At 41.4% G+C, this 25,223-nt stretch overlaps 1 protein-coding gene across 1 annotated transcript in view; it reads right to left on the bottom strand.

The window, feature by feature from the left end:
* Window positions 1-25,223, bottom strand: part of BACE2 (beta-secretase 2) — a 67,981-nt gene that overhangs the window by 4,642 nt on the left and 38,116 nt on the right. Inside the window, exons 3-8 of the mRNA XM_065416631.1 lie at window positions 10,874-11,090; window positions 9,029-9,157; window positions 6,853-6,987; window positions 4,964-5,065; window positions 1,824-1,973; window positions 225-393 (exon numbers count right to left, since the gene is read on the bottom strand). Of these exons, the coding sequence (XP_065272703.1) occupies window positions 225-393; window positions 1,824-1,973; window positions 4,964-5,065; window positions 6,853-6,987; window positions 9,029-9,157; window positions 10,874-11,090 (902 nt within the window). The remainder of the gene's footprint in view (window positions 1-224; window positions 394-1,823; window positions 1,974-4,963; window positions 5,066-6,852; window positions 6,988-9,028; window positions 9,158-10,873; window positions 11,091-25,223) is intronic.

Raw genomic sequence — 25,223 nt, 5'->3', positions numbered from 1 at the left:
GATATTGGTGAAAGGACAGAAAGTCACAATTTTTACTCTTTCACAAGCTGTGCTGGTTTATTACTATGATCTCATCTTTACTGGCAATGGTGGAAAGTTCGCATTAGCCTCTACTTATCTGCAAATTGTGAACTTGTAAAATGATCGTCCTTGTTGACAGAGCAGCTGATAAAGCTCCAATTTTGAAAATGGCAGATATTTCCCATGGGGAATGTTTCTCTTACCTGCGCACGGACTAACTGCAAAGCCCACTCTCTTCTGAGCCCTGTCAAAGATAACGTAGAAGCCCTCCATAACTGTAGCACCAATAACCAGGGCACTGCTGGAGGAAGAGATGCCAAACCGGTAGCATTCTAAACTCTGTCCAATCCCAAGGATGGGTTGAATATAAAGCTGTTCATTCAAATAAATAATAAATAAAGTAAGTAGCAGTAATCCACAGTATTTAGAAGATAATGACATTAGCTCATAACTGTGGAAGCATGCATAAACACGGCCCTTAATCTGGAGTGTTCTCCAGAGCTTTTGATATCTAATTTTGAGCACTCAGGAGTTCATAAGAAATGAATGAATTAGGGCAAAATGAGTGTTGTAAGATACTTAAAACTGGGCAGAGTGTCAATGGAGTTAAGAACCAGGAACACAGGTTAAATTGGGACTTTTAATTAGCTAACACTTAAAGGTCACCTTCACTTTCACGTAAGTGACCTTTTTACATTTTGTATTGTGTGTGTGTGTGTGCGCACGCGGAGGGGGGAGGGAAGGGGAGGAGGGAGCGAGGGATATGCATTCAAGTTACAGGAATATTCAAAAGGATTCTCTGGATGCAGTGGATCTAGAGAGCATTCATGTCAGCTTCAAGCCTCTAAATGAATAAACTAAAGTCAGTTCCACACCCTTGTTTCTCACTCAGGGGATGAAAGACTGTTAAGCTACATGGTCAATACAGAAAAAGCTTACATCAAGCCTTTGCTCTAATTCATGTTAAGTATACCTATATGTTTTAGCCAAGGTAAGAGGGTGTGAAACTGATGTTAATTGATGTTTAGTTCATATTGCCACCAATGCTGAAAAGGCAATCAGGAATTATATTGGTTTATGATTAAAGCAGAAGTGGCACATTATATTTTAAAAACCAGGCAGTACATACTGCATCGAGACTATAATGACAATAAAAACAAATTGACCAAGTTATGGAAATTGGCAAAGGGATCATACAGGTCCTTTGCCAAGAGTGCCATTTTCAGGAAGAAGGGCCTTACCTCACACTATCATGGGGGAGGGGGGAGAGGAATAAATTTGTTTGCCAAAATGGAAAGATCAAAATCAGCTGAAGAAAAATATGTATTGGTGTCTGATGTAGACAGAGCTGATGCTTTGGGGGGGGGGGGGGAGGGGAGAGAAGGGGAGTACAAAAGCATTCTTGGAATTTTTTCCTGACAATTTGAAAAATCCCCCTTCTGCTCCACAGTTAGTGAAAAAATGGGGATGTTTTTGCAAAGTGTCATTGACATTTTTCCCTTTTCAAATTTATTTTTCAAATTTCATCAAAAATGTTCAGCAGATCTAGAAGTAGCCCAGTTCAGACAACCATTACAAACATTTTTTGTAAGTAGGAACTCCAATGATAGTTAAAAGAAATGATTGGGCTTGATTATTTCTGTATCACCAAAATAGTTTTATACAAATGCGATGAGCAGGGAAGCTGTACAATGCAATGATGAAAGAACTAGGTCATCATAAAGTTTACTTCTTTATTGCTGTAAGGAATTATTAGACTGTAGTGTGGCTGATCAAATCCAAATAATAAGCCAAGTTCAAACCTGTGGTAGGATAGTGATCCGAAATGATCTGCTGGAGTTTTCATCTCTCAGGTAGATAGAAAGTTTAGGAAATAAGGACCATGGTGTTTCAGTCTTATCCCAGCATGCAAGCTGGGAACCAGTCCAGAATCCAGAGGAGAATGCTTGGATCTACGGGAAAAAATGTGATACATACATGTTACATATCCTCTGATAGATGCATATAACAATAATTTTAATCTCTTTAGTATTCAGGCATGCTTTCTTCTCCCTTAAGTAGGGGAGCTAAGGGGTGGACAAGACCAGTGGAGGTGTTTGTCTTCTTCTGTGATAAGACCCATGAAGCTTGTATACATTATAAGCCATCAGTGAGGTCACGTCAACCCTTCAGGCTGTTCTAATGCATCAAACTGATTAGTGTTAAGACAGTCTATTCAAAAATCTTATTGTGGCATAAACATATAAGGACTAATATGCCTAGTGGTAGGATTTTGGAAGGACTGTGGGACATGAACATTTGTATTAGGTCTGTGGATCAAAAAACTAATTTAGCCTTGGCAGCAGGGACAGAATTGTTAGAAACTATTTAACTAACTGCAGTAAATATGTAGGCAGGATGGTCAAACTCATGAGCTCCCTGAGCAATTACTGCAACATCAAGCAGGAAAAGTAGTAAACTAACCTTTGCTCCTTCCCCACCCACTCCACAAACTTTCATGTACATCTGGAGCTGAGCACAGATACAAAGGAGTAGGTACATTTTAAACACAAACAATCTAACAAAGTCAAGAACCTTCTCCCTTCTCCAGAGACACACTATTGTCTTCATGCGACTTCCAAACTATGAATTTAGGGCCTGATCCAAAGCCCTTTGAAATCAAAGGGAACCTTTCCACTGACTTCAGCAGACTTTGGATCAGGCCTTTAGTCCCTTTTCCTGCCTTACCCCTCATACAACTTGACATGCTTTTGAAATAAAACGGATTAACAGCACTTCTTAATAAGCCATGGTACTAACCAAGCAAACAATAAACCCTTGCAGAGCTTCCCCACCCAAGACAAACATCCCGTCCTACTTCTTGAAGCACATAAATGTTGACATGATGCCAGACAAGGCAAACACACTTCCTTAATCCTGTGCAGTACTTTGTGCCTGTTCCTGTTTCTTATGAAACACACACCACACCGTACCTTGCTGTAAGAAACACCATCACACCAAACATTCTGTGTAAGCGAACAAAAAAGCTAAACCTAACTTTCTTTTACATGGTTTATTTGTGCGTATTCACCATAATAGACTCTCATAACAAATTGAAGCCATATACCCAGAAATTAGTTATAGAAAATTTCAGTGGTGACACGTATTTGCAAACAGGGCGTAAAACTTTCTCCAAGTCTTAAAATAAATATGTGAATAAAAAAACCCCTCCTGCTTGGAAGTCAGAACACAGCCATCAATCATTTAGATTTCAACATTTCCTAATGCAATACCTGTCTATCATTCTTGTATAACCCCCATTACTATAGTATCTGAGCACCTCACAATCTTTAATTTAGCCTCATGTCACCACTGAGGTAGAGAAGTGTTATTATCCCTGTTTCACACATGGGGAACTGAGGCACATAAAGATTAAGTGACTTACTCAAGGTCACACACAGAGCAGGGAATTCAGCAGGATTTCCAAAGTCTCAGGCTAACATCCTAACTACTGAACCAACCTTGGTCCCTTTCAGGCAAGGTCAGCTGAACTGATGCCATAGTACTCCTCCCACACGTTGTATAGGGATCACTTATTTTACAAAGAATGGGTGACATCACCATAACAGCAATGTTTGGAGAAATGTTTTGAGATGGTGACCTGCTCATTTCCACAAAGGACTCTGGAAGATCAAAGTTGCCAGTGGGCTATCCAGCACTGAACAGGCTGCTCTGTGTTAAGGGCTTCAGTGTGGCAAGGGGGCAAGCACTGTTCCTGGGCCAGCTAAGCACTTAAATCATGGGAGTTGTCCCATTTAAGTCAATGGACTACTTGTGTGCTTGAAGTTAAGCACATGCTAAGTGGTTGGCTGGCCCAGGACAGAGTGCTCAGCACTTTGAAGGTCTCAGCCTTTGGTCTGTCCTACTGAAAAATAATCTAGAAAGAAAAAATACTTCTTTTCTCTCTCAACCTTCTCTAGGAAGACCGACCTTGCAGTCTGAAAAATACTGTGTGCTGGCATACAGCGTGGACAGGGCAAGACTATAAGGTTTTGAATGCTTGCTTTGATTTCAAGAATAATAGTTTCTTACATTATCCTTGCCTGCCTTATTTTTATATGCCAAACCAATATATTTCGGGAGGCATGGCTTTACACCACATAAATGGACCCTGCAGGTCACTGAAATAAAGATTTTAGCTGTATTTAAGAATCCCCCTCCCACCACCTCTTTTTAACAGAATGTTAATCTAAGCAAATGTCATATTTCAATGAAACAGTGCCTTTCACAAGGAAAGCATGTTGAAAGTGCTACTACAGCACTGTGTTGCAGTAGAAAGTACAGCTACTGAAATATATTCGATGCTAAACATGATCCTGCTAACATTACTCATGTGAGTCAGAGTCTGACACTCCGACTCCCCCTCCATGAACAGTCCTGATTTCAGTAGGACTGGTTCGAGAGCAAGATGCCTCTAAACATAATGGTGGCAGAATCAGACTCATAAGTAGCTTTATAGATATGAATAGTCTCACTGAAGTCCTCGAGACTCTAATGACAGTAGGCATATGCCTGACAGGAAGCTCTTGCAGAATCAACCCTTTATGTTTCATGAACATTTACTTTTGAATCAGTGAACTAATTGTCAGGCCCAAGTACACTGAATTTGAGAAGCAGGGATTACATTAATGGTTCTTCAGTGCATCAGAACAAGTATTACGCCACTGCAAAAGTGCTGAACCTTTTCCATATTAGGACCCCCTTTTCCATACTGGGACCCAACCCTACCCAGCGCCATTGCCCATTTAGCAACATGTGCAGGGTGATCACAACCTCCAAACACACCAGTTCAGGACCCCCCCAGGTTGAGAACTCATGAACTCTTGTGCTAGACAACACCCGAAAATATTCACATGCAGGTTTTCCTTCAAGGAACAAGGCAGGTTTTACAAGATCAGCTTACCGAAGATGTGCTCACAATTGCTTCGACCACAGCATTGAAGACTTTCTGGGGCAGGCGGAGGAGAGTGGTGCCACTGTCTACTATCGCTTTGTCTGCATTATACTAAGAGAACAAGAGGGAAGGAACAGAGTTTATACACCCTATGCAGGTTAAATGGTGTAGTCAGTTGCTTCATAACAATGACTAGACTGTTCTTTTTCAGTAGCAGTCATCATAAAATCTTTACTTCATGTAACCTGACAGCTCTCTACAGCTGGCAACCTGCGTTAAAATGAGGACTAAGAATGAAAGACACTGAATTAAGGTTTCCCCCATAGTTGAAATGGCTCACCATAACTTGAACATACTACAGCAGGCTGACGTATTATGACCTACAGTACTATGCACCTGACTTAAAAAGTAATTGGGGAACTTCAGTCCTCCCTCCTGCTTGTCCTGAGTCACCACCAACAGTACAAATGTCAAGCACTTCACCTACTTTTTACCCCCCCCCTTTTTTTTTTTTTGCCTACTACAGAAAAAAAGTCAGAAGTGCAAAAGGAACTACTGAACCAGAATGGTGAATTCAAGTCTTGTCACATTATAATCCATGCTTTCAAAATGGACATGTTTCTCTTCACTATACAAAATACAATAAATTAAGAAGCTTCTCAAGCATGAGTACAGTATATGAATACATAAACATTAACAAGGCATGCCTTTTACAAAATACATGTTAGTGATTATCGTTAATGATAAAATCATGTGGAAATGGTAGGTTTTTCTATGAATGCTTTTTCTATCAATTGAACCAATATATGCAATATTATTTGAGAGTTGGATGTTTATGGCACAATTTAAAAACAAAACAAACAAGGAAACAGGGTCCTTAATTAGTTTACACTCTTAAATTACAGAAGTAGTAGCACAATTTGAAATCCTTAAGTTTAATGAATATCAATTACATGGAATAGTTTTAAGCTCTGAAATGCGTCGATTAAACTCAAATCTTGTTAAAACCAAAAGATATTTTGGTTTTCTTTTGGTAGTGCTTGGCCCTGCAGATTGCTGAGCACTGTTAAAAAAATGCCGAGAGTCTAAGCATTACCTTGAACCATTCAGTGTTCACTCAGCATGTGTGCAGAAATGCTTCTATGGAGCAAAGGGAAAGGGAATTGGGGGAGGAGGTTGTGGCCAAGACATGTTGTTGTTGTTGTATGTTTAAAACAAAACAAAAACAAAAAACACAAGCTAGCAAACAAACACTGCAGTTCCCCTTCTAGTTTTACCCTCACGGAATTCCCTCAGACCCTTTATAGCACAAAGTCAGCCCTGCCCTCTTAACTGGCTCAACTGGGAGCAGCTGTTCTGGCACAGAGGCATTGGACCTATTTCAGGCACCCACCCTGCTAGGGCCGGCTCTAGCGTTTTTGCCGCTCCAAGCAGCAAAAAGAAGGAAAAAAAAAAAAAAAAAGCCGTGATCGGCGGCAATTCGGCGTCAGGGCCTTCGCTCTGAGAGGGAGTGATGGCCCCACCGCCGAATTGCCGGACGTGCCGCCCCCCTCTTCATTGGCCGCCCCAGGCACCTGCTTGCTATGCTGGTGCCTGGAGCGAGCCCTGCACCCTGCGACAGTGCTGTTTGAAATATTTTCCTTTTAATGTGTTTGGCATATACACACACACACACATTGTATTGTTTAAAATGTATAAAGTTTGTTCTTTTTCACAGGTTGTCACTGACTTTTAAATCTTATAAAGAGGGCTGCAACATACTTCCATTTAGAAGGGCGGTACATTTCAGAATTTAACTTTGATTCCATCCATTTGGTTTAGAACAAAAGTGAAGCAATCTTTGCTTAAAAAATAGTTAGGTTTTTGTTTGTTTGTTTTTTTAATCTATAGACAAATACCTCTCTGCAGTCCAAGTTAAGGTTCTGGCCTCCAACTTCCAGTTTGAGAATTTCAACCTGGTAATACCATTCCTCCTTTATAGGGGTGTACCAGATATCACCCTTGTACAAACTTGATTCAATTCCACCCATGACCTGAAGAGAGAAAATCGTAAGTTTCAGAGTAATGCAAACTTTTCCCCCCTGGTACTTGCCTAAAAACTAAGACAACTGTGATTACACAGGGCAAAGAAATTTTACTGAGCTCCATCTTCAAAAATTCGGTTGTTGAACACAATTGGATAAAAGGATACATTTCAAGTATTTCAAACGTCAAGATGCCAGAGGGCACTTGCTATAGTTAACAAGTCAAATTCCTCTTGAAATATCCTAAGTACCCGCAACGCCTGCCAACTTCAAATTGATTTCCTTATGGGCGTTCCCTTCTTGAGTTAAAATTAAACAGTGTTTTTAATGGTACTGCCAAGGCTGAATCTAGGCAACACACAAGAATGGGAAAGAGCATTAAGCCTTCACATTAAAAATTCACTTAAGAGTACAAAAGAGTTAATATAGCCTAATAATGCAATTTTTAGATGCACTTAAGAGAAATGCAATATGGCAGTTGAGCCAATGCTACCATTAGTAGTTCCTGGTAGCATTTCTATTTCTGTTAATTGTACCTTTGATACCGTAAAGTTAGTTAGTTTTAATTTAAGGCCGTTTCTTTGTCTTACTGACCTCAAGGATAGCATTCTCTGAAATGCTTCCAGTTCCACATGCAGACAGGCAGAACTACAAGGTCTCAATGTGTGGATGAGATGATAGTGTAGGGAGGCAGGTTTTAGATTTATTAGAACCCTTTGAGGAAAGGAGGCGCCTATACAGGAAAGATGAGCTCCACCTAAACCAAAATGGGACCAGACTGCTAGCATGTAAAATTAAAAAGGTTGTAGAGGATTTTTTTAAAACTATGGGCTGGGGGAAAGCCAACAGATGCAGAGGAGCACACAGTTTGGGCAGAGACATCCCGTAGGGATTAATTTATTAAAGGGGGAACTCTATTTCCTATTCTTTGTGTTAGACTATAAATTGGTAAAGTGCAGGTAGTAGCTAGTGAGGAACCGTCACACATAAAAGAATCCCATTAAAATATAAACACATGGAGGCAAACTGACTATTGACAAAATGTACAAGTGCGTATATACAAATGCTAGAAGACTAAATACTAAGATGGGTGAACTAGAGTGCCTGGCATTAAATGAGGATATTGATATAATAGGCATTGCAGAAATTTGGTGGAATGAAGATAATCCATGAAACAGAGTAATAGTGGGGTATAAAATATGCTGGAATGACAGTAGTTCATGCTGGTGGGTGAGTGGAACTCATTGCCAAGGGATGTTGTGAAAGCTAATAGGATAACTGGGTTCAAAAAAGCATTAGATAAGTTAATGGAGGATAGGTCCATTGATGGTATTAGCCAAGATAACCAGGGACAAAACCCCATGCTCTACGTGTCCTAGATCTTCAACTGCCAGATGCGGGGATTAAATGACAGAGGACAGATCACACAACATTATCCTGTTCTCTTCATTCCGTCTAAAGACTCTGGTACAGGCCACTTTCAGAAGACAGGATATTGGGCTAGATGACTTGTACATAAGAATGGCCATACAATAGGATCAGAATTTGGTCTTTGTCATACACATTTCTCAAGTGTATTAACTTACACATTTGTCAAAAATAACTGTAGCAAAAATTTGTAAGGAGTAGGGACCAGATTCTGCCAGCCTTATTCACATCAAGTACTACTTTATTCCGAGTGTTCCTGTTAATTGGAATTATGTTACTTGCAGAGTAAGGTACAACTCAGTGTGAGCAAAGGTGGTGAATCTGGCCTCAAGTGAAGATGTTAAGGGACAGTGCTTCTTTCTTACAAGTTTCTAATTAAAAAGACAAAAAATTCAATATACAATGTAGTGGTTGGCTCAAAAAAAAAGCAAAAAATCAAAAGAAAAAAACAAAAGGTAATTAGTTAAGCATATTTAAGTAAAAATGGATGAAGGATGGAAAGAATAAAGAGGCACTTTAAACTTTTAAAATTAAAAATAGATTTCTTATGTTTATTAATTTTGGAAAGCGAGAGAATGATTAGTTTGGATGATTTTTCCCTTTCAGACTGACAGATACCCACAAGACTACCTCCGTTGGTACCACTTCCAGAAACAGGCATTCCAGCACCACACATTTGCAGGGAGAAAACGTTGGGAATCTTTGCTTGACTCACAAGGGAATCAAAGAATGTCTCCACCGAACTTGAAGGCTAGAGTATGGGGGTGGGGGGGAAGGAAGAAGAGGCAGATAAATACAGGATTATTCACACAGATGATAAACTGCTTTAAGAATCATTTTAAAAAGTTTTTGTAGAAACAAGCAAATCAATCACATAAAATCCCTCTTCACTGGATGAAGATGAATTTCTGACAACTGGAAAGGAGAACGGAACAGACAAACTTTTGTTATTTCCCTTTCTCTAGATATTTCTCACACACATTTTTATTCTTGGTCATTGTTACATGCATCCAGAAGACATCAGTGTACTCATTGATTGCAGTATTGGCTCCTGACAAATTTCGCTGCTAAAAGCGCCCAAGGGCACTCAATTTCTGCAGAAATATTTGCCATATATTGCACCGTGGGTCAGCAGAAGAATCAGGAATCAGTTTTCCCTGCCACTTTTCCATGGTCAAATGGCAGCATTTTAGAGCTGAACCATCCAGCATTTCAGATTTTAACTCTAATCTTCAGTGTCTAAGTCTCACCTTCCTTCCTTTGGAAGGGGTGGAATATCAAAATGCACTTAATTAACTATTAGTTTAATAATTGGTGTCACACACTACATATCTAGAGTGATTCTGTGCCTCCACGCTAGCCTTTACATTTTCTATAAAAACAGTTAGGCTGGGCAGGTTTTATATTAAGATATATCAGCTCTGCATTTCATAACACTTGGCTATTTGTTTGGCACACAGAATACTAGGGCCTGATCCTGTGAGGTGAGCACCCGTAGAACTTCACAAGACCAAGGCCTTAATAAAAAGAGAGCAAAATCCTTGAGTATATTATTTGCCTAATCAGCAATTTGAAAAATAGCTTCCTTCCCTCCCTGCTACCCCAGTGAATGACAGTAAAGAAGGTTGAACTCAATGTAATTGCCATCCAATTAGGAGTAAAGCATTCTAGTTCTGGTGGCAACTGATAACACAATGTATGTTATAAGTGGGTAAGTTTGAGTTTCTGGATTTCTCAGTGCAGCACAATGAATGTAGTGTTAAAGTAGTTTGGGTGGTCTGATTTTCATTTCCAGATCTCTAGAGTTATTGTAAATTTAACCTTCTCTCTCCAAATTTTCTGGTTTTTTAATAGTAGGGCTGTGTGTGGTTTATAAAAATAACACACCCTATGCACGTTTTTGTAAAAGTTTCCCCCCCCCCCTTACATTACAGATATACATATTCCGACTCTTAATGTATGTTTGGTTTTTGTTTGTTTGAAATAAAATAAGCAACATGGGGCTTTGTCTAGTACATGCATCAGCTTCCAAGCAAGCATAAAGAGATTAATCAAGAACGCTCCATGTCCCAAACTTATATGTATTAGGAGACGTGTGGCCTCCTACCAGACTTTACTTATCCTGTGTTCAACAGCCAACCCTTCCACCACTAGAAGATTGTTCAGCCCAAATGAGCAAAAACTGGATCATCAGCCCCCAAACAAACCTAAATCTTCATTGGGGGCAACAGCTCCATTTAGGCTTGCTGGGATCTGCCAAACCTGATAGGCTCCCAGTGGATGTGGAGTAACTGGCTTTGACAACTTTGCTAAGGGCTTGTGGGGAGAAGTGGGAGGAGAAAAAACAAGGAGTCTAAAGCCTTCAGGGGAGTGCTCCATGACATTTGAAAGCACCTCCCTTCATTACCTTGTTTTTATTTTTAGCTTTGTTTTAATCATGAAAGGTGGGTTGGGAGAGGAGCCTTACCTTGGCTAAGGCATCATAGGCAAGTCCAAGGATCCCATGCCATTTAACCCCCGGTAAAAAGAAATTCTCCGATTCCAGAATGGTAGCAATGTTGATAGTGTAAGTGCCATTGATTCCCTTTGGAATGGTAATGATATCAGTGCCAAGCACTCCAGTCCAACTTCCTTGAGTATATCGAACAGTGACATCAGTGCCTTGTGACTTATATGTACTTGACCTATACAACGGGGCAGGAGACAAAAGAGATGCTATAAAATAAATGAACTGCTCCTTTATAATGCTAATCATGCAAATGTTGTTTAACAAAATTATTCCTACTCAAGAAAAAAAAGCAACTTCTTGCAAACAAATCACATATACTCAAGAACGATTGTAAGGGAATGGAAAGAGAAAGTTGACCCCCTATTTTGGTATTTAACCCCTTCAGTGATTAAACTCTTCAGAATTTGAGATGGCTTTTTAATCTGGGATTGTACTAGACACGTACAATAGGACCCTGATTCTGGTTGCGCCACTACCACTATAGAAATAAATAATAGTGCATTAAATTTACAGTGAGAAGGTCGGTGAGGTAATATCTTTTATTGGACCAACTTCTGTTGGTGAGAGAGACAAGCTTTCAAGCTTACACAGAGCTCTTCTTCGGGTCTGAGTTAGTTTCCCAGACCCGAAGAAGAGCTCTGTGTGAGCTTGAAAGCTTGTCTCTCTCACCAACAGAGGTTGGTCCAATAAAAGATATTACCTCACCCACCTTGTCTCTCTAATATCCTGGGACCAACACAGCTACAACACCACTGCAAATATTCAATTTACAGGAAACTGAAAAGCTCTGTGTTCAAAACTGAAATGCCAAGCTAATTGAATAGTTTTAGACAGACACCTAATTAACATTATTAAAAATTCCATTTTGGGTAAATAGGAATGTAATTCCTAGTTACATACCAACAAAACATAAGTTATATGCATTTCAGACCATCTTAATTGTAATTCAGGAAAGGAGACTTAGATTTAATAGTGAGTCACTGACTTACAGGAGGAGGGAGAAAAGTTCTTTATAGACTTGGGGCAGCAAAAGTTTAGAAACAGCAAGTCAAAGAGAAGGGCAGAAGGAATCAGGAGTTCTGAAAGAAAGGAAGGGGCAAATCCACACAGGGTTTTGGAAACTAGAAATTATATTGGGTTTGGAGATTGACAAGGAAACAGATAAATTGAGATTGGTATGGACCTACTTCCTGAAGAAAGTCTGAGTACAGCATTTTGAACTCTAACATTCAGGACTTGATCCTACACCACTAAAGTCAGTGGGAGTTTTGCCCTTGACTTCAATGAGAGCAGGATCAGGGCCTAAGCAAGCACATGTGTGCAGGGCTGGAGGGGGGAGGGTTGGTATCAGAAAATGGAATTGCCATAGCCTAGTGCCAACAGCCATTCTTTAAAAGCTAAAAGTCTAAGTCATATTTAGGAGCCTTGACAGGGCACTAAAACAGAGTGATTAGGATTTTATTTTGAAGGCCCTGTTTCTAACAAGAACACAGCCATCATTTCATGAACTTCACAAGGATTATTTTTTTGAACATTACAGGAGAGCAATGAAACTCGAATTTCTTGCAATTCGGTTTTGGTCCATTTTCCTGGCACCCAGTGTTTTAGTGCCAAATGACAGGGCTCAATTTAGTTCAATACGCCTTTACTATCACAGAGTAAGAACTGCCTTTGCTGGGAGCTTTTAAGTTAGTGAGTTTTATAGTGATGACTATATATGTGTAAATACATAAAACAGTATTATAATGTACATGTGCAATCTATGTATAATTTAAATATATAGCAGGGAATATACATTAAAGACAAGCTGTGCTTGTTGAACCATCTGCATTTGGTTCTCACATTTACATTTATATTCAGTTATATATGAAGATGTGCTGAATGAAAATTTTTTGCGTAGTTTTGGATTTTGATACAAAACTTGCCTGGAGGTTGATACAAATTCCCTAACCTCTAATGTTCATGGCAATCTTGAGGAAGAGTGCAGCGAGCCTATGCAACACAACACAGCATCCTCTCCCAAAATTGTGCATTGTATCTTTGCAAATCACAGTGAAGTTGAACAGTTTACCTTACATGCTTTTTTATTTTTATTACATATAAATAAAAATTGTCCAACCTCCAAGGACAGGAAAATTTTGACTTTATAACCTGATACCTTTCCCCCAAAAAATTGGGGGGGGGGAACCCCACCAAAATGGTTATCACATTAACATACCTCAGCACTTTTTTCCCTTGAGAACCAACATAGCTGTGAATATTTTTGTTATAAGGATTCCAGATTTTTTTCCCCCTCCCAAGAGACAAGTGGAAACTGGTCAACTCACTTGCTTCCTTTCCTGTGAACTTACTCGGTAACAGGGCCTTCCGTAAGCTCAGCAGAGCCAGGGAAAAAACACATGAAACTTATTAGGTCAGTAGCAATGCGTGTGGTGTATAAGAGACTGCATGAGCATCCAAGATTATATGGAAAAACTGGGAGCCTTCTATGCAATCATCACATTCCCTAGAAAGGAGAGCTCCTTTCATGCTCAATGGAAAACTCCTTAAGAAACCCCAGCCTGGTCTGCATGCCATTCCCACAGCCCTCGTTGAAGAGAAAGATGCAAAAGCTTTCTTTGGAGCTCAACCTCCAGTCCGAAAAGGGGGAAAGGCAAGCAATCTCAAGAAGCAGAGTGTCAACTTTCCTGCATGCTCAAACTGCTGGCCCATGAACAAAAGACCAAATTATAGTCTCAAATGCTGCCATCCATCCACCCCTGCACAGGGGGCACATGGCTATTTTATTGGACTATCAGGCAGCCAAACTGCAGTTTTCAACTTAAAATTTTTCACTTATATTTGAAGTCCTTACGCCTAGTGATGGGGAAAGGAAAAAATCCTGAACTCCATCCTCAATTAGTTCTTCATAGATTCCCTAAAATTCAGGGCTGTCTGAAGGTTAAAAGGTCATTGTGGTCCGTTAGAATCCATAATCGTCAAGAAGAAAAAAAGAAAGGTGAACTAATGCACCACTTCTAGGGGCACATCTTCAATGCCACTTTCCTAGCGCTACCTTTAGTGCAGTACATACAGAAACTGTACTTTTGTCTTATCTTAATGGCACTTCTTTTCTAATGCACTTATGGATTTCTTTAGAAAGTCTGCCTACAGAGTCTGATCTCCTCTTCTCCATCAGGGAAAAAAAAATCACTTCCTTCATGCATCTGAATTTGAGATATTCTTCTTTGATTGCAGTTTTATTAAGCACATTCTCCTACAAATTTTGGAAATTTCTGCTTCCAACAGCATACCTTCATAAACTTCCTGCCAGGTGTGTACCTCAGTCACTAAACATGTCCCAGAACCAGCTGAGCATCCGACTTCCTTAAATTTCAGAAGCAGTCATACCACCTTTAACTTGTCACTGCTACAGTTGTGTTAATGTGACTATGTATACTTCTGCATTTGTACAGCACCTAGCACAATGGGGCACTTGATCCCAAGTGAAGTCTCAAAGCAGTACCATAATATTAAAACAACTCTATAAAATCAAAATAGGGTCTGAATAATTGGCAATTTTTATGAAGGAAACTGAAGGGGCTGGGGCTGTGTGGGACAACAGAGTATGGGAGAGCCTGGAGGGAGTATGAGAATTGGTGAGGGAGGGGCTGGAAGGATAAAGAAGGGGGCAAAAGAGTGGGAAAAATTACAGCTTCCCAAACACCAGAGGATAGGAGGGATTAAGAAGAGTCCTACTCTGAGCAAGCAACGAGATCTCCTGTGAATTCATTTAAGGTTGAATTTGAAGCTTGAAATGATCACACACAGATTAGGGGTGAAGGCTTCCATATAAAAAGCTCAAAAATACCCGAAGGCAAAAAAATTATATATATTCATTTATAAAAGCTCACCATTTTAAAGCCCCCTTTTGGGGGGCGGGGAAGGAGGATGGGAAGAAAAGGAGAAAAATCATGCTTCTGATTTCTGAATACATCTGGCTAGCAACACGGAGAGCATAACAGCCTTATTCTATAAATCACTTTCCCTCATTTATTAGGAGAGTGATAACCCATCAGCATCCTGGGGATCTGATGAGACCCTGGCAGAGGTAGTTTTATTCTATGGTATCTATATACACTTCCTACATCTGCTCTGGACTGCATGACCAGAGTCAGCCAATATTTTCATATGACTGATCCAAGAATGCTTTGGCTTCTAGTAAGTTGTTCTAATTCATGGTCCCAGAATTTTAAACAAACACAGAAAGAATCCCACACACACAAACCATATTGGCCATGATTAGAAAATATAAGACTCCAGCGCTCCCTGAAGGGAGTGCACCGGAACTGCCAGGATAAGCAAAGGACCCTGACTTGCCCCCATGGAAAGCAACTATGGGGGTTATAGGGCCACTAGCACCCTACTTCTCCCCTGAAGCCCCCATGTCTCCTGTGATGCAGCCTACAGAAGCCCCCAGGCTCTTTCTAGGAGGCAAAAGGCACAAGTTGAGGAGGCAGCCAAAGCAGCAGGGCATGCACTTCAGAAGCATCACTGACAGCAGCACCTGTAGTTGACGGGCATTTTTTTGTGACAGAGGACTTAGTGATTTCTGAGGGAGGGGGCAATGACTAGATCTGGGGGAGGGAAGAGGAGAGGGAAATGAGTAACTGGGAAAGTGACTGAAATTTCAGAATTTACTTTATGTTGCTAACAAAATAGGAAAAGTATATTAAAAGCCTAACTATGTGGAAGTCTTTTCTTTAGGCCCCAATCCTGCACACGTGGGTCCAGATCCACATGGGCACTGCAGTCTGCCCACGTTACAGGTTTTGGGCCTTAGACCAGTGTTTTCAAAGTTCAGGTTGCGACCCAGTACTGGGTCATGGCATGTAAGGCACTGGGTCGCCTTGCTCAGCACCCAGGGACCTTGGCTGCTCTGGTCAGCACCACCATCCGGAACGTTAAAAGTCCCGTTGGTGGTGCTGCCCAGGTAAGGCAGGCTAGTCCCAACCTGCTCTGACACCGCATTGCGCCCTGGAAGTGGCCAGCAGCGGGTCCGGCTTCTAGGCAGAGGGGCCGCAGGGCTCCACGTGCTGCCCCACCCCAAACACCGGCTCTGCACTCCCGTTGGCTGGTTCCCAGCCAATGGGAGCTGGGGGGGGGGATGCCTGCAGGTGAGAGCTGTGTGGAGCCGGACCTGCTGCTTGCCACTTCCGAGGCGCAGCATGGTCCACGGTGCCAGGACAGGCGGGAAACCTGCCTTAGCACCCCACTGTGCCACTGACCAGGAGCCGCCAGAAGTAAGTCTGCACCCCAACCCCCTACCCTGAGCCCCCCCAAACCCAGAGCCCCTCCTGCACCCCAAACTCCTCATCCCTGGCCCCACCCCAGAGCCCTGACACCTCCCTACACCCCAACCCCCTGCCCCAGCCCAGAGCCCTCTCCCACACCCTGAACCTCTCATTCCCAGCCCCACCCCCACAGCCCTCACCCCAACCCTCTGCCCCAGCCCTGACCCCCTCCCAAACCCCTCATCCCCAGCTCCCCTGCATCACAGGCATCAACAGTTTTCTTCAACTGGGTCCCCAGAAAAAAAGTGAGAACCACTGCCTTAGACTAACCTCTTTTGTACTTGGAGCATGCCTAGCATAACGTATATGCTACTGTAATATTTAAAAAACACATGCAGAGAACAAAACCAAGAAGAATCAGTTTAATAAAACACAAAACACTTCAAGTTTGGCTTCAGTTAAAAATGGAAATAAGCTGTGGTCTCATTTGAGTGCTAGTTGTGTACCCGTCTTCAGTATTAAATAAAACATAACCCAATACCTGTCTGTCTGTATTCCTTGAAAGCAGATCAATTCAGGAGAAGATTCACTGGCAGAGCAATGTGAGGAAAACCTAGCACCCAATTTGTCCACAATCAGTACATGGAATTCTTCCATAATCCCTGTGACGGGTTAGATCACAGAATCCCCCTTGGGAGCTGCCAGCCGATGTGCCAAGACTACCTCTGCTCCTGCTTTCCCTGTCAGCTCAGGACTCCAGCACCCTGTCTAGCACAGCCAGACACACCCGCCTGCTCCAACAAAGACCCAGGGTCTGAATTACTTGCCCCAAAGCTGCAGGTTTACCTGAAAGCAACTAACAGAAGTGTACTTGTCTTTAACACTCAGATGCCCAACTCCAAATGGGGTCTAAACCCAAATAAATCCGTTTTACCCTGTATAAAGCTTATACAGGGTAAACTCATAAATTGTTCACCCTCTATAACACTGGTAGAGAGATATGCACAGTTTTTTGCTCCCCCAGGTATTAATACATACTCTGAGTTAAGAAAAAAGTAATTTTATTAAATACAGAAAGTAGGATTTAAGTGGTTCCAAGTAGTAATAGACAGAACAAAGTAAGTCACCAAGCAAAATAAAATAAAATGCGCAAATCTATGTCTAATCAAACTGAATACAGATAATCTCACCCTCAGAGATGCTTCAGTAAGTTTTTCCTCAGACTGGACACCTTCCAGGCCTGGGCACAATTCTTTCCCCTGGTACAGCTCTTGTTCCTGCTCAGATGGTAGCTAGGGGATTCTTCATGATGGCTCCTCTCCTCCCTTTGTTCTCTTTCACCCCTTTATATATCTTTTGCATAAGGTGGGAATCCTTTGTCCCTCTCTGGGTTCCCACCCCCTACTTCTCAATGGAAAGACACCAGGTTAAAGATGGATTCCAGTTCGGGTGACATGATTACACGTCACTGCAAGACTTCATTGCCCACTTGCCAGCACACACATATAAAGGAAGACTTACAGGTAAACACAGCCATCTGCAGACAATTGTCCTGGTTAATGGGAGTCATCAAGATTCCAAACCACCATTAGTGGCCCACACTTTGCATAATTACAATAGGCCCTCAGAGTTATATTTTATATTTCTAGTTTTAGATACAAGAGTGGTACATTTCTACAAATAGGATGTTCACACTCAGTAGATTATAAGCTTTGTAATGACACCTCACAAGAGACCGTTTGCATGAAGCATATTCCAGTTACATTATATTCACTCATTAGCATATTTTTATAAAACCATATAGACTGCAACGTCACAATCCCCACCTCGCCATTCAAAAATGCCAGACCCCAAAAGCCAGTAAAACCAGGCAGAGAAAGTTTGCTTCATATTTTCCTGTAAATCCCTTACAGTCTCCACAGATACAAGTCAATGTCTAAAGAAACTCAAACAATAGCAAAGAATGAGAGAATAAGAACATAAGAACGGCCGTACTGGGTCAGACCAAAGATCCATCTAGCCCAGTATCCTGTCTGCCGACAGTGGCCATTGCCAGGTGCCCCAGAGGGAGTGAACCTAATAGGTAATGATCAAGTGATCTCTCTCCTGCCATCCATCTCCACCCTCTGACAAACAGAGGCCAAGGACACCATTCTTTACCCATCCTGGCTAATAGCCATTAATGGACTTAACCTCCATGAATTTATCCAGTTCTCTTTTAAATGCTGTTATAGTCCTAGCCTTCACAACCTCCTCAGGCAAGGAGTTCCACAAGTTGACTGTGCACTGTGTGAAGAAGAACTTCCTTTTATTTGTTTTAAACCTGCTGCCCATTAATTTCATTTGGTGGCCCCTAGTTCTTGTATTATGGGAATAAGGAAATAACTTTTCCTTATCTACTTTCTCCACATCACTCATGATTTTATATACCTCTATCATATCCCCCCTTAGTCTCCTCTTTTCCAAGTTGAAAAGTCCTAGCCTCTTTAATCTCTCCTCATATGGGACCTGTTCCAAACCCCTAATCATTTTAGTTTCCCTTCTCTGAACCATTTCTAGTGCCAGTATATCTTTTTTGAGATGAGGAGACCACATCTGTGCGCAGTATTCAAGATGTGGGCGTACCATCGATTTATATAAGGGCAATAATATATTCTCCGTCTTATTCTCTATCCCCTTTTTAATGATTCTTAACATCCTGTTTGCTTTTTTGACTGCCTCCGCACACTGCGTGGACGTCTTCAGAGAACTATCCACGATGACTCCAAGATCTTTTTTGTTGTAGCTAAATTAGCCCCCATCATATTGTATGTATAGTTGGGGTTATTTTTTCCAATGTGCATTACTTTACATTTATCCACATTAAATTTCATTTGCCATTTTGTTGCCCAATCACTTAGTTTTGTGAGATCTTTATGAAGTTCTTCACAGTCTGCTTTGGTCTTAACTATCTTGAGGAGTTTAGTATCGTCTGCAAACTTTGCCACCTCACTTTTTACCACTTTCTCCAGATCATTTATGAATAAGTTGAATAGGATTGATCCTAGGACTGACCCTTGGGGAACACCACTAGTTACCCCTCTCCATTCTGAGAATTTACCTACCCTTTGTTCCTTGTCTTTTAACCAGTTCTCAATCCATGAAAGGATCCCTTTTATCCCACGACAACTAAATTTACGTAAGAGCCTTTGGTGAGGGACCTTGTCAAAGGCTTTCTGGAAATCTAAGTATACTATGTCCACTGGATCCCCCTTGTCCACATGTTTGTTGACCCCCTTCAAAGAACTCTAATAGATTAATAGGACACGATTTCCCTTTCCAGAAACCATGTTGACTTTTGCCCAACAATTTATGTTCTTCTATGTGTCTGACGATTTTGTTCTTTACTATTGTTTCAACTAATTTGCCCGTACTGACATTAGACTTACAGGTCTGTAATTGCCAGGATCACCTCTAGAGCCCTTTTTAAATATTGGCGTTACATTAGCTACCTTCCAGTCATTGGGTACAGAAGCCGATTTAAAGGACGGGTTACAAACCATAGTTAATAGTTCCGCAACTTCACATTTGAGTTCTTTCAGAACTCTTGGGTGAATGCTATCTGGTCCCGGTGACTTGTTAATGTTAGGTTTATCAATTAATTCCAAAGCCTCCTCTAGTGACACTTCAATCTGACAGTTCGTCAGATTTGTCACCTACAAAAGCCAGCTCAGGTTTGGGAATCTCCCTAACATCCTCAGCCGTGAAAACTGAAGCAAAGAATCCATTTAGTTTCTCACAATGACTTTATCGTCTTTAAGCATTCCTTTTGTATCTCGATCATCCAGGGGCCCCACTGGTTGTTTAGCAGGCTTCCTGCTTCTGATGTACTTAAAAAACATTTTGTTATTACCTTTTGAGATTTTAGCTAGCCGTTCCTCAAACTCCTCTTTGGCTTTTCTTATTACATTTTTACACTTAATTTGGCAGTGTTTATGCTCCTTTCTATTTACCTCACTAGGATTTGACTTCCACTTTTTAAAAGATGCCTTTTTAGCTCTCACTGATTCTTTTACATGGTTGTTAAGCCATGGTGGCTCTTTTTTAGTTCTTTTACTGTGTTTCTTAATTTGGGGTATACATTGAAGTTGGGCCACTATTATGGTGTCTTTAAAAAGTGTCCATGCAGTTTGCAGGGATTTCACTTTAGTCACTGTACCTTTTAATTTCTGTTTAACTAACCCCCTCATTTTTGCATAGTTCCCCTTTCTGAAATTAAATGCCACAGTGTTGGGCTGTTGAGATATTCTTCCCACCATAGGGATGTTAAATGTTATTATATTATGGTAACTATTTCCAAGCAGTCCTGTTATAGTTACCTCTTGGACCAGCTCCTGCGCTCCACTCAGGACTAAATCGAGAGTTGCCTCTCCCCTTGTGAGTTCCTGTACCAGCTGCTCCAAGAAGCAGTCATTTAAAGTATCAAGAAATTCTGTCTCTGCATTTCATCCTGAGGTGACATGCTCCCAGTCAATATGGGGATAATTGAAATCCCCCACTATTATTGAGTTCTTAATTTTGATAGCCTCTCTAATTTCCCTTAGCATTTCATCATCACTATCACTGTCCTGGTCAGGTGGTCGATAATAGATCCCTAATGTTATATTCTTATTAGAGCATGAAATTTCTATCCATAGAGATTCTATGGAATATGTGGATTCACCTAAGATTTTTACTTCATTTGATTCTACATTTTCTTTCACATATAGTGCCACTCCCCCCTCCCACCCCCACCCCCCCGCACGACCTGTTCTGTCATTCTGATATATTTTGTACCCCAGAATGATTGTGTCCTATTGATTGTCCTCAGTCCACCAGGTTTCTGTGATGCCTATTATATCAATATCCTCCTTTATCACGAGGCACTCTAGTTCACCCGTCTTATTATTTAGACTTCTAGCATTTGTACTAAAAACTTGTCACTGTTTATTTGTCTGCCCTTTTCTGATGTGTCCGATTCTTTATGTGAATGTTTCTCGTCTGATCTGGCCCGTACATTATCCTCTTCCCTCCTCTGCTCCTGACTAGAACCTAGAGAATCTCTCAATAGACTCTCCTCTAAGAGAAGTCTCTGTCCGATCCACGTGCTCCTCTGCAACAGTCGGCTTTCCCCCATCTCCTAGTTTAAAAACTGCTCTGCAACCTTTTTAATGTTAAGAATCAATAGATTAAACTATTTTAATGAAAAAGTTGTTTCTGTCTCTTCCCCCCGCCAATCACAAAAACATCAAATTGCCAAGCAGACCTTCAATCATTTCCCTTGTTGCCAATTCTTCCTCTAAAGCAAAAAACAAAAACAAAAACAAAAACAAAAACAAAAACAAAAACAAAAACAAAAACAAAAACAAAAACAAAAACAAAAACAAAAACAAAAACAAAAACAAAAACAAAAACAAAAACAGTAAAGCTCCTCATAAGTCTCCTCCAGGGTTTAAATTACCAAATATTTAACCAAGAAGAGAAAGTTGGGTATTCTATTTGGACTCAGTTCTTCAGTGCATGTACCATTAAAACCATACATAACATACATGTCATGCAGGAGGTCCAACTAGATGATCCCAGTAGTCCTTCTGGCTGTAGACTCTTAGTTTAGGGATATTCCTGGCTCTCAGTTTTTAGATATGTTTGATTGGGAAGTTAGATTTACCTCCCAAGTCCAAGGGATGATAAAAATATATGAATGCCTCAGTAGACGTTTCAGATCAGTTCTAAGGCAGTAGACTTAGCTAACATAACTGATTCGTTAAAAGGTTTTAAAGACGAAAACTAGATGGATTTTTATGATCAAACAATTTGAAAATGTAACTTCAAAAAAATAAAGGATTAGGCTAATTGAAGACCCAACATGATATAATCTGAAATATCATATTAAAAACCCCACACAACAGTTCCAGTAAATCCTTTGTGGAAAAGTAGCAAGCTACAATCACCAACACGTATTTTTGAGCAGCATGAGAAATAGAATGTTCAAGAACTTTTTTCTTGACAATCCACTTGCAAAAGTCTCAAGTGGTTTCCATCCATTACCAGAGAACATTCTCACTATCCCACTTCAGGATTACTGAAACAGATCCTTGTGAATGGTAATTTACACAATAGTTGAACTATTAACTTTTCAAATTAAAGATTGTCAGAGCACCTCATAATCCCCAACTATTGAAGTGATCCAGATAGTATTCAAGATAATATCAATCTACTTGCATATTATACTGCTGGACTGCCCAGTTACAATGTTTTGCTTGGTTTATAGAAAAATCCAACCTGTTGAGCAGGCAATACAACATACTTCATGAATAAAACATCATGCAGGACATTGCTGGGAGAGCAATACAGCGGTGCACAGACAATCCAGGAAGTTTTTGGAAAGTGTAGGGGACAATTTCCTGGTGCAAGTGCTGGAGGAACCAACTAGGGGCAAAGCTTTTCTTGACCTGCTGCTCACAAACAGGGAAGAATTAGTAGGGGAAGCAAAAGTGGATGGGAACCTGGGAGGCAGTGACCATGAGATGGTCGAGTTCAGGATCCTGACACAAGGAAGAAAGGAGAGCAGCAGAATACGGACCCTGGACTTCAGAAAAGCAGACTTTGACTCCCTCAGGGAACAGATGGGCAGGATCCCCTGGGAGAATAACATGAAGGGCAAAGGGGTCCAGGAGAGCTGGCTGTATTTTAAAGAATCCTTATTGCGGTTGCAGGAACAAACCATCCCGATGTGTAGAAAGAATAGTAAATATGGCAGGCGACCAGCTTGGCTAAACAGTGAAATCCTTGCTGATCTTAAACGCAAAAAAGAAGCTTACAAGAAGTGGAAGATTGGACAAATGACCAGGGAGGAGTATAAAAATATTGCTCAGGCATGCAGGAGTGAAATCAGGAAGGCCAAATCACACTTGGAGTTGCAGCTAGCAAGAGATGTTAAGAGTAACAAGAAGGGTTTCTTCAGGTATGTTAGCAACAAGAAGAAAGTCAAGGAAAGTGTGGGCCCCTTACTGAATGAGGGAGGCAACCTAGTGACTGAGGATGTGGAAAAAGCTAATGTACTCAATGATTTTTTTGCCTCTGTCTTCACAAACAAGGTCAGCTCCCAGACTGCTGCACTGGGCAGCACAATATGGGGAGAAGGTGACCAGCCCTCTGTGGAGAAAGAAGTGGTTCGGGACTATTTAGAAAAACTGGACGTGCACAAGTCCATGGGGCTGGATGCGCTGCATCCGAGGGTGCTAAAGGAGTTGGCGGATGAGATTGCAGAGCCATTAGCCATTATTTTTGAAAACTCATGGCGATCGGGGGAGGTCCCGGATGACTGGAAAAAGGCTGATGTAGTGCCCATCTTTAAAAAAGGGAAGGAGGAGGATCCGGGGAACTACAGGCCAGTCAGCCTCACCTCAGTCCCTGGAAAAATCATGGAGCAGGTCCTCAAGGAATCAATTATGAAACACTTAGAGGAGAGGAAAGTGATCAGGAACAGTCAGCATGGATTCACCAAGGGGAAGTCGTGCCTGACTAACCTAATTGCCTTCTATGATGAGATAACTGGCTCTGTGGATGAGGGGAAAGCAGTGGATGTGTTATTCCTTGACTTTAGCAAAGCTTTTGATACGGTCTCCCACAGTATTCTTGCCACCAAGTTAAAGAAGTATGGGCTGGATGAATGGACTGTAAGGTGGATAGAAAGCTGGCTAGATCGTCGGGCTCAACGGGTAGTGATCAATGGCTCCATGTCTAGTTGGCAGCCAGTTTCAAGCGGAGTGCCCCAAGGGTCGGTCCTGGGGCCGGTTTTGTTTAATATCTTTATTAATGATCTGGAGGATGGTGTGGACTGCACTCTCAGCAAGTTTGCCGATGACACTAAACTAGGAGGCGTGGTAGATACACTAGAGGGTAGGGATCGGATACAGAGGGACCTAGACAAATTAGAGGATTGGGCCAAAAGAAACCTGATGAGGTTCAACAAAGACAAGTGCAGAGTCCGGCACTTAGGACGGAAGAATCCCATGCAAAGCTACAGACTAGGGACCGAATGGCTAGGTAGCAGTTCTGCAGAAAAGGACCTAGGGGTCACAGTGGACGAGAAGCTGGATATGAGTCAACAGTGTGCTCTTGTTGCCAAGAAGGCTAACGTCATTTTGGGCTGTATAAGTAGGGGCATTGCCAGCAGATCGAGGGACGTGATCGTTCCCCTTTATTCGACATTGGTGAGGCCTCATCTGGAGTACTGTGTCCAGTTTTGGGCCCCACACTACAAGAAGGATGTGGAAAAATTGGAAAGAGTCCAGCGGAGGGCAACAAAAATGATTAGGGGTCTGAAGCACATGACTTATGAGGAGAGGCTGAGGGAACTGGGATTGTTTAGTCTCCAGAAGAGAAGAATGAGGGGGGATTTGATAGCAGCCTTCAACTACCTGAAGGGGGGTTCCAAAGAGGATGGAACTCGGCTGTTCTCAATGGTGGCAGATGACAGAACAAGGAGCAATGGTCTCAAGTTGCAGTGGGGGAGGTCTAGGTTGGATATTAGGAAACACTATTTCACTAGGAGGGTGGTGAAGCACTGGAATGCGTTACCTAGGGAGGTGGTGGAGTCTCCTTCCTTGGAGGTTTTTAAGGCCCGGCTTGACAAAGCCCTGGCTGGGATGATTTAGTTGGGAATTGTCCTGCTTTGAGCAGGGGGTTGGACTAGATGACCTCCTGAGGTCCCTTCCAACCCTGATATTCTATGATTCTCAGCAAAAACAAACTTTCTCTTTCTAGAACACTGAGTTCAAGGTTTCCTCTAAAACCCCATAGTTCCAAGTGGTTTTCCTGGAGACTCAAGGGTAGCAAGATAATTTTCTGATCTACACAAAAAACTGAATTAAGTTGAAATTAAGCATGTATATTTTGTCATTTGAATTAAAAGAAGCCACAAAAAACTAGACACCCAGGAAATTCAGAATTAAGGTTCCATTTCTAACATCGCACTGACATTCTAATAAAAAAAGGACACACATCCATAACTT

The sequence above is a fragment of the Emys orbicularis genome, chromosome 1 (assembly GCF_028017835.1).
Source record: "Emys orbicularis isolate rEmyOrb1 chromosome 1, rEmyOrb1.hap1, whole genome shotgun sequence".
Lineage (NCBI taxonomy): Eukaryota > Metazoa > Chordata > Testudines > Emydidae > Emys > Emys orbicularis.
Note: the sequence above shows the minus strand (reverse complement) of the source record. Positions and strands in the feature narration are given on the sequence as shown.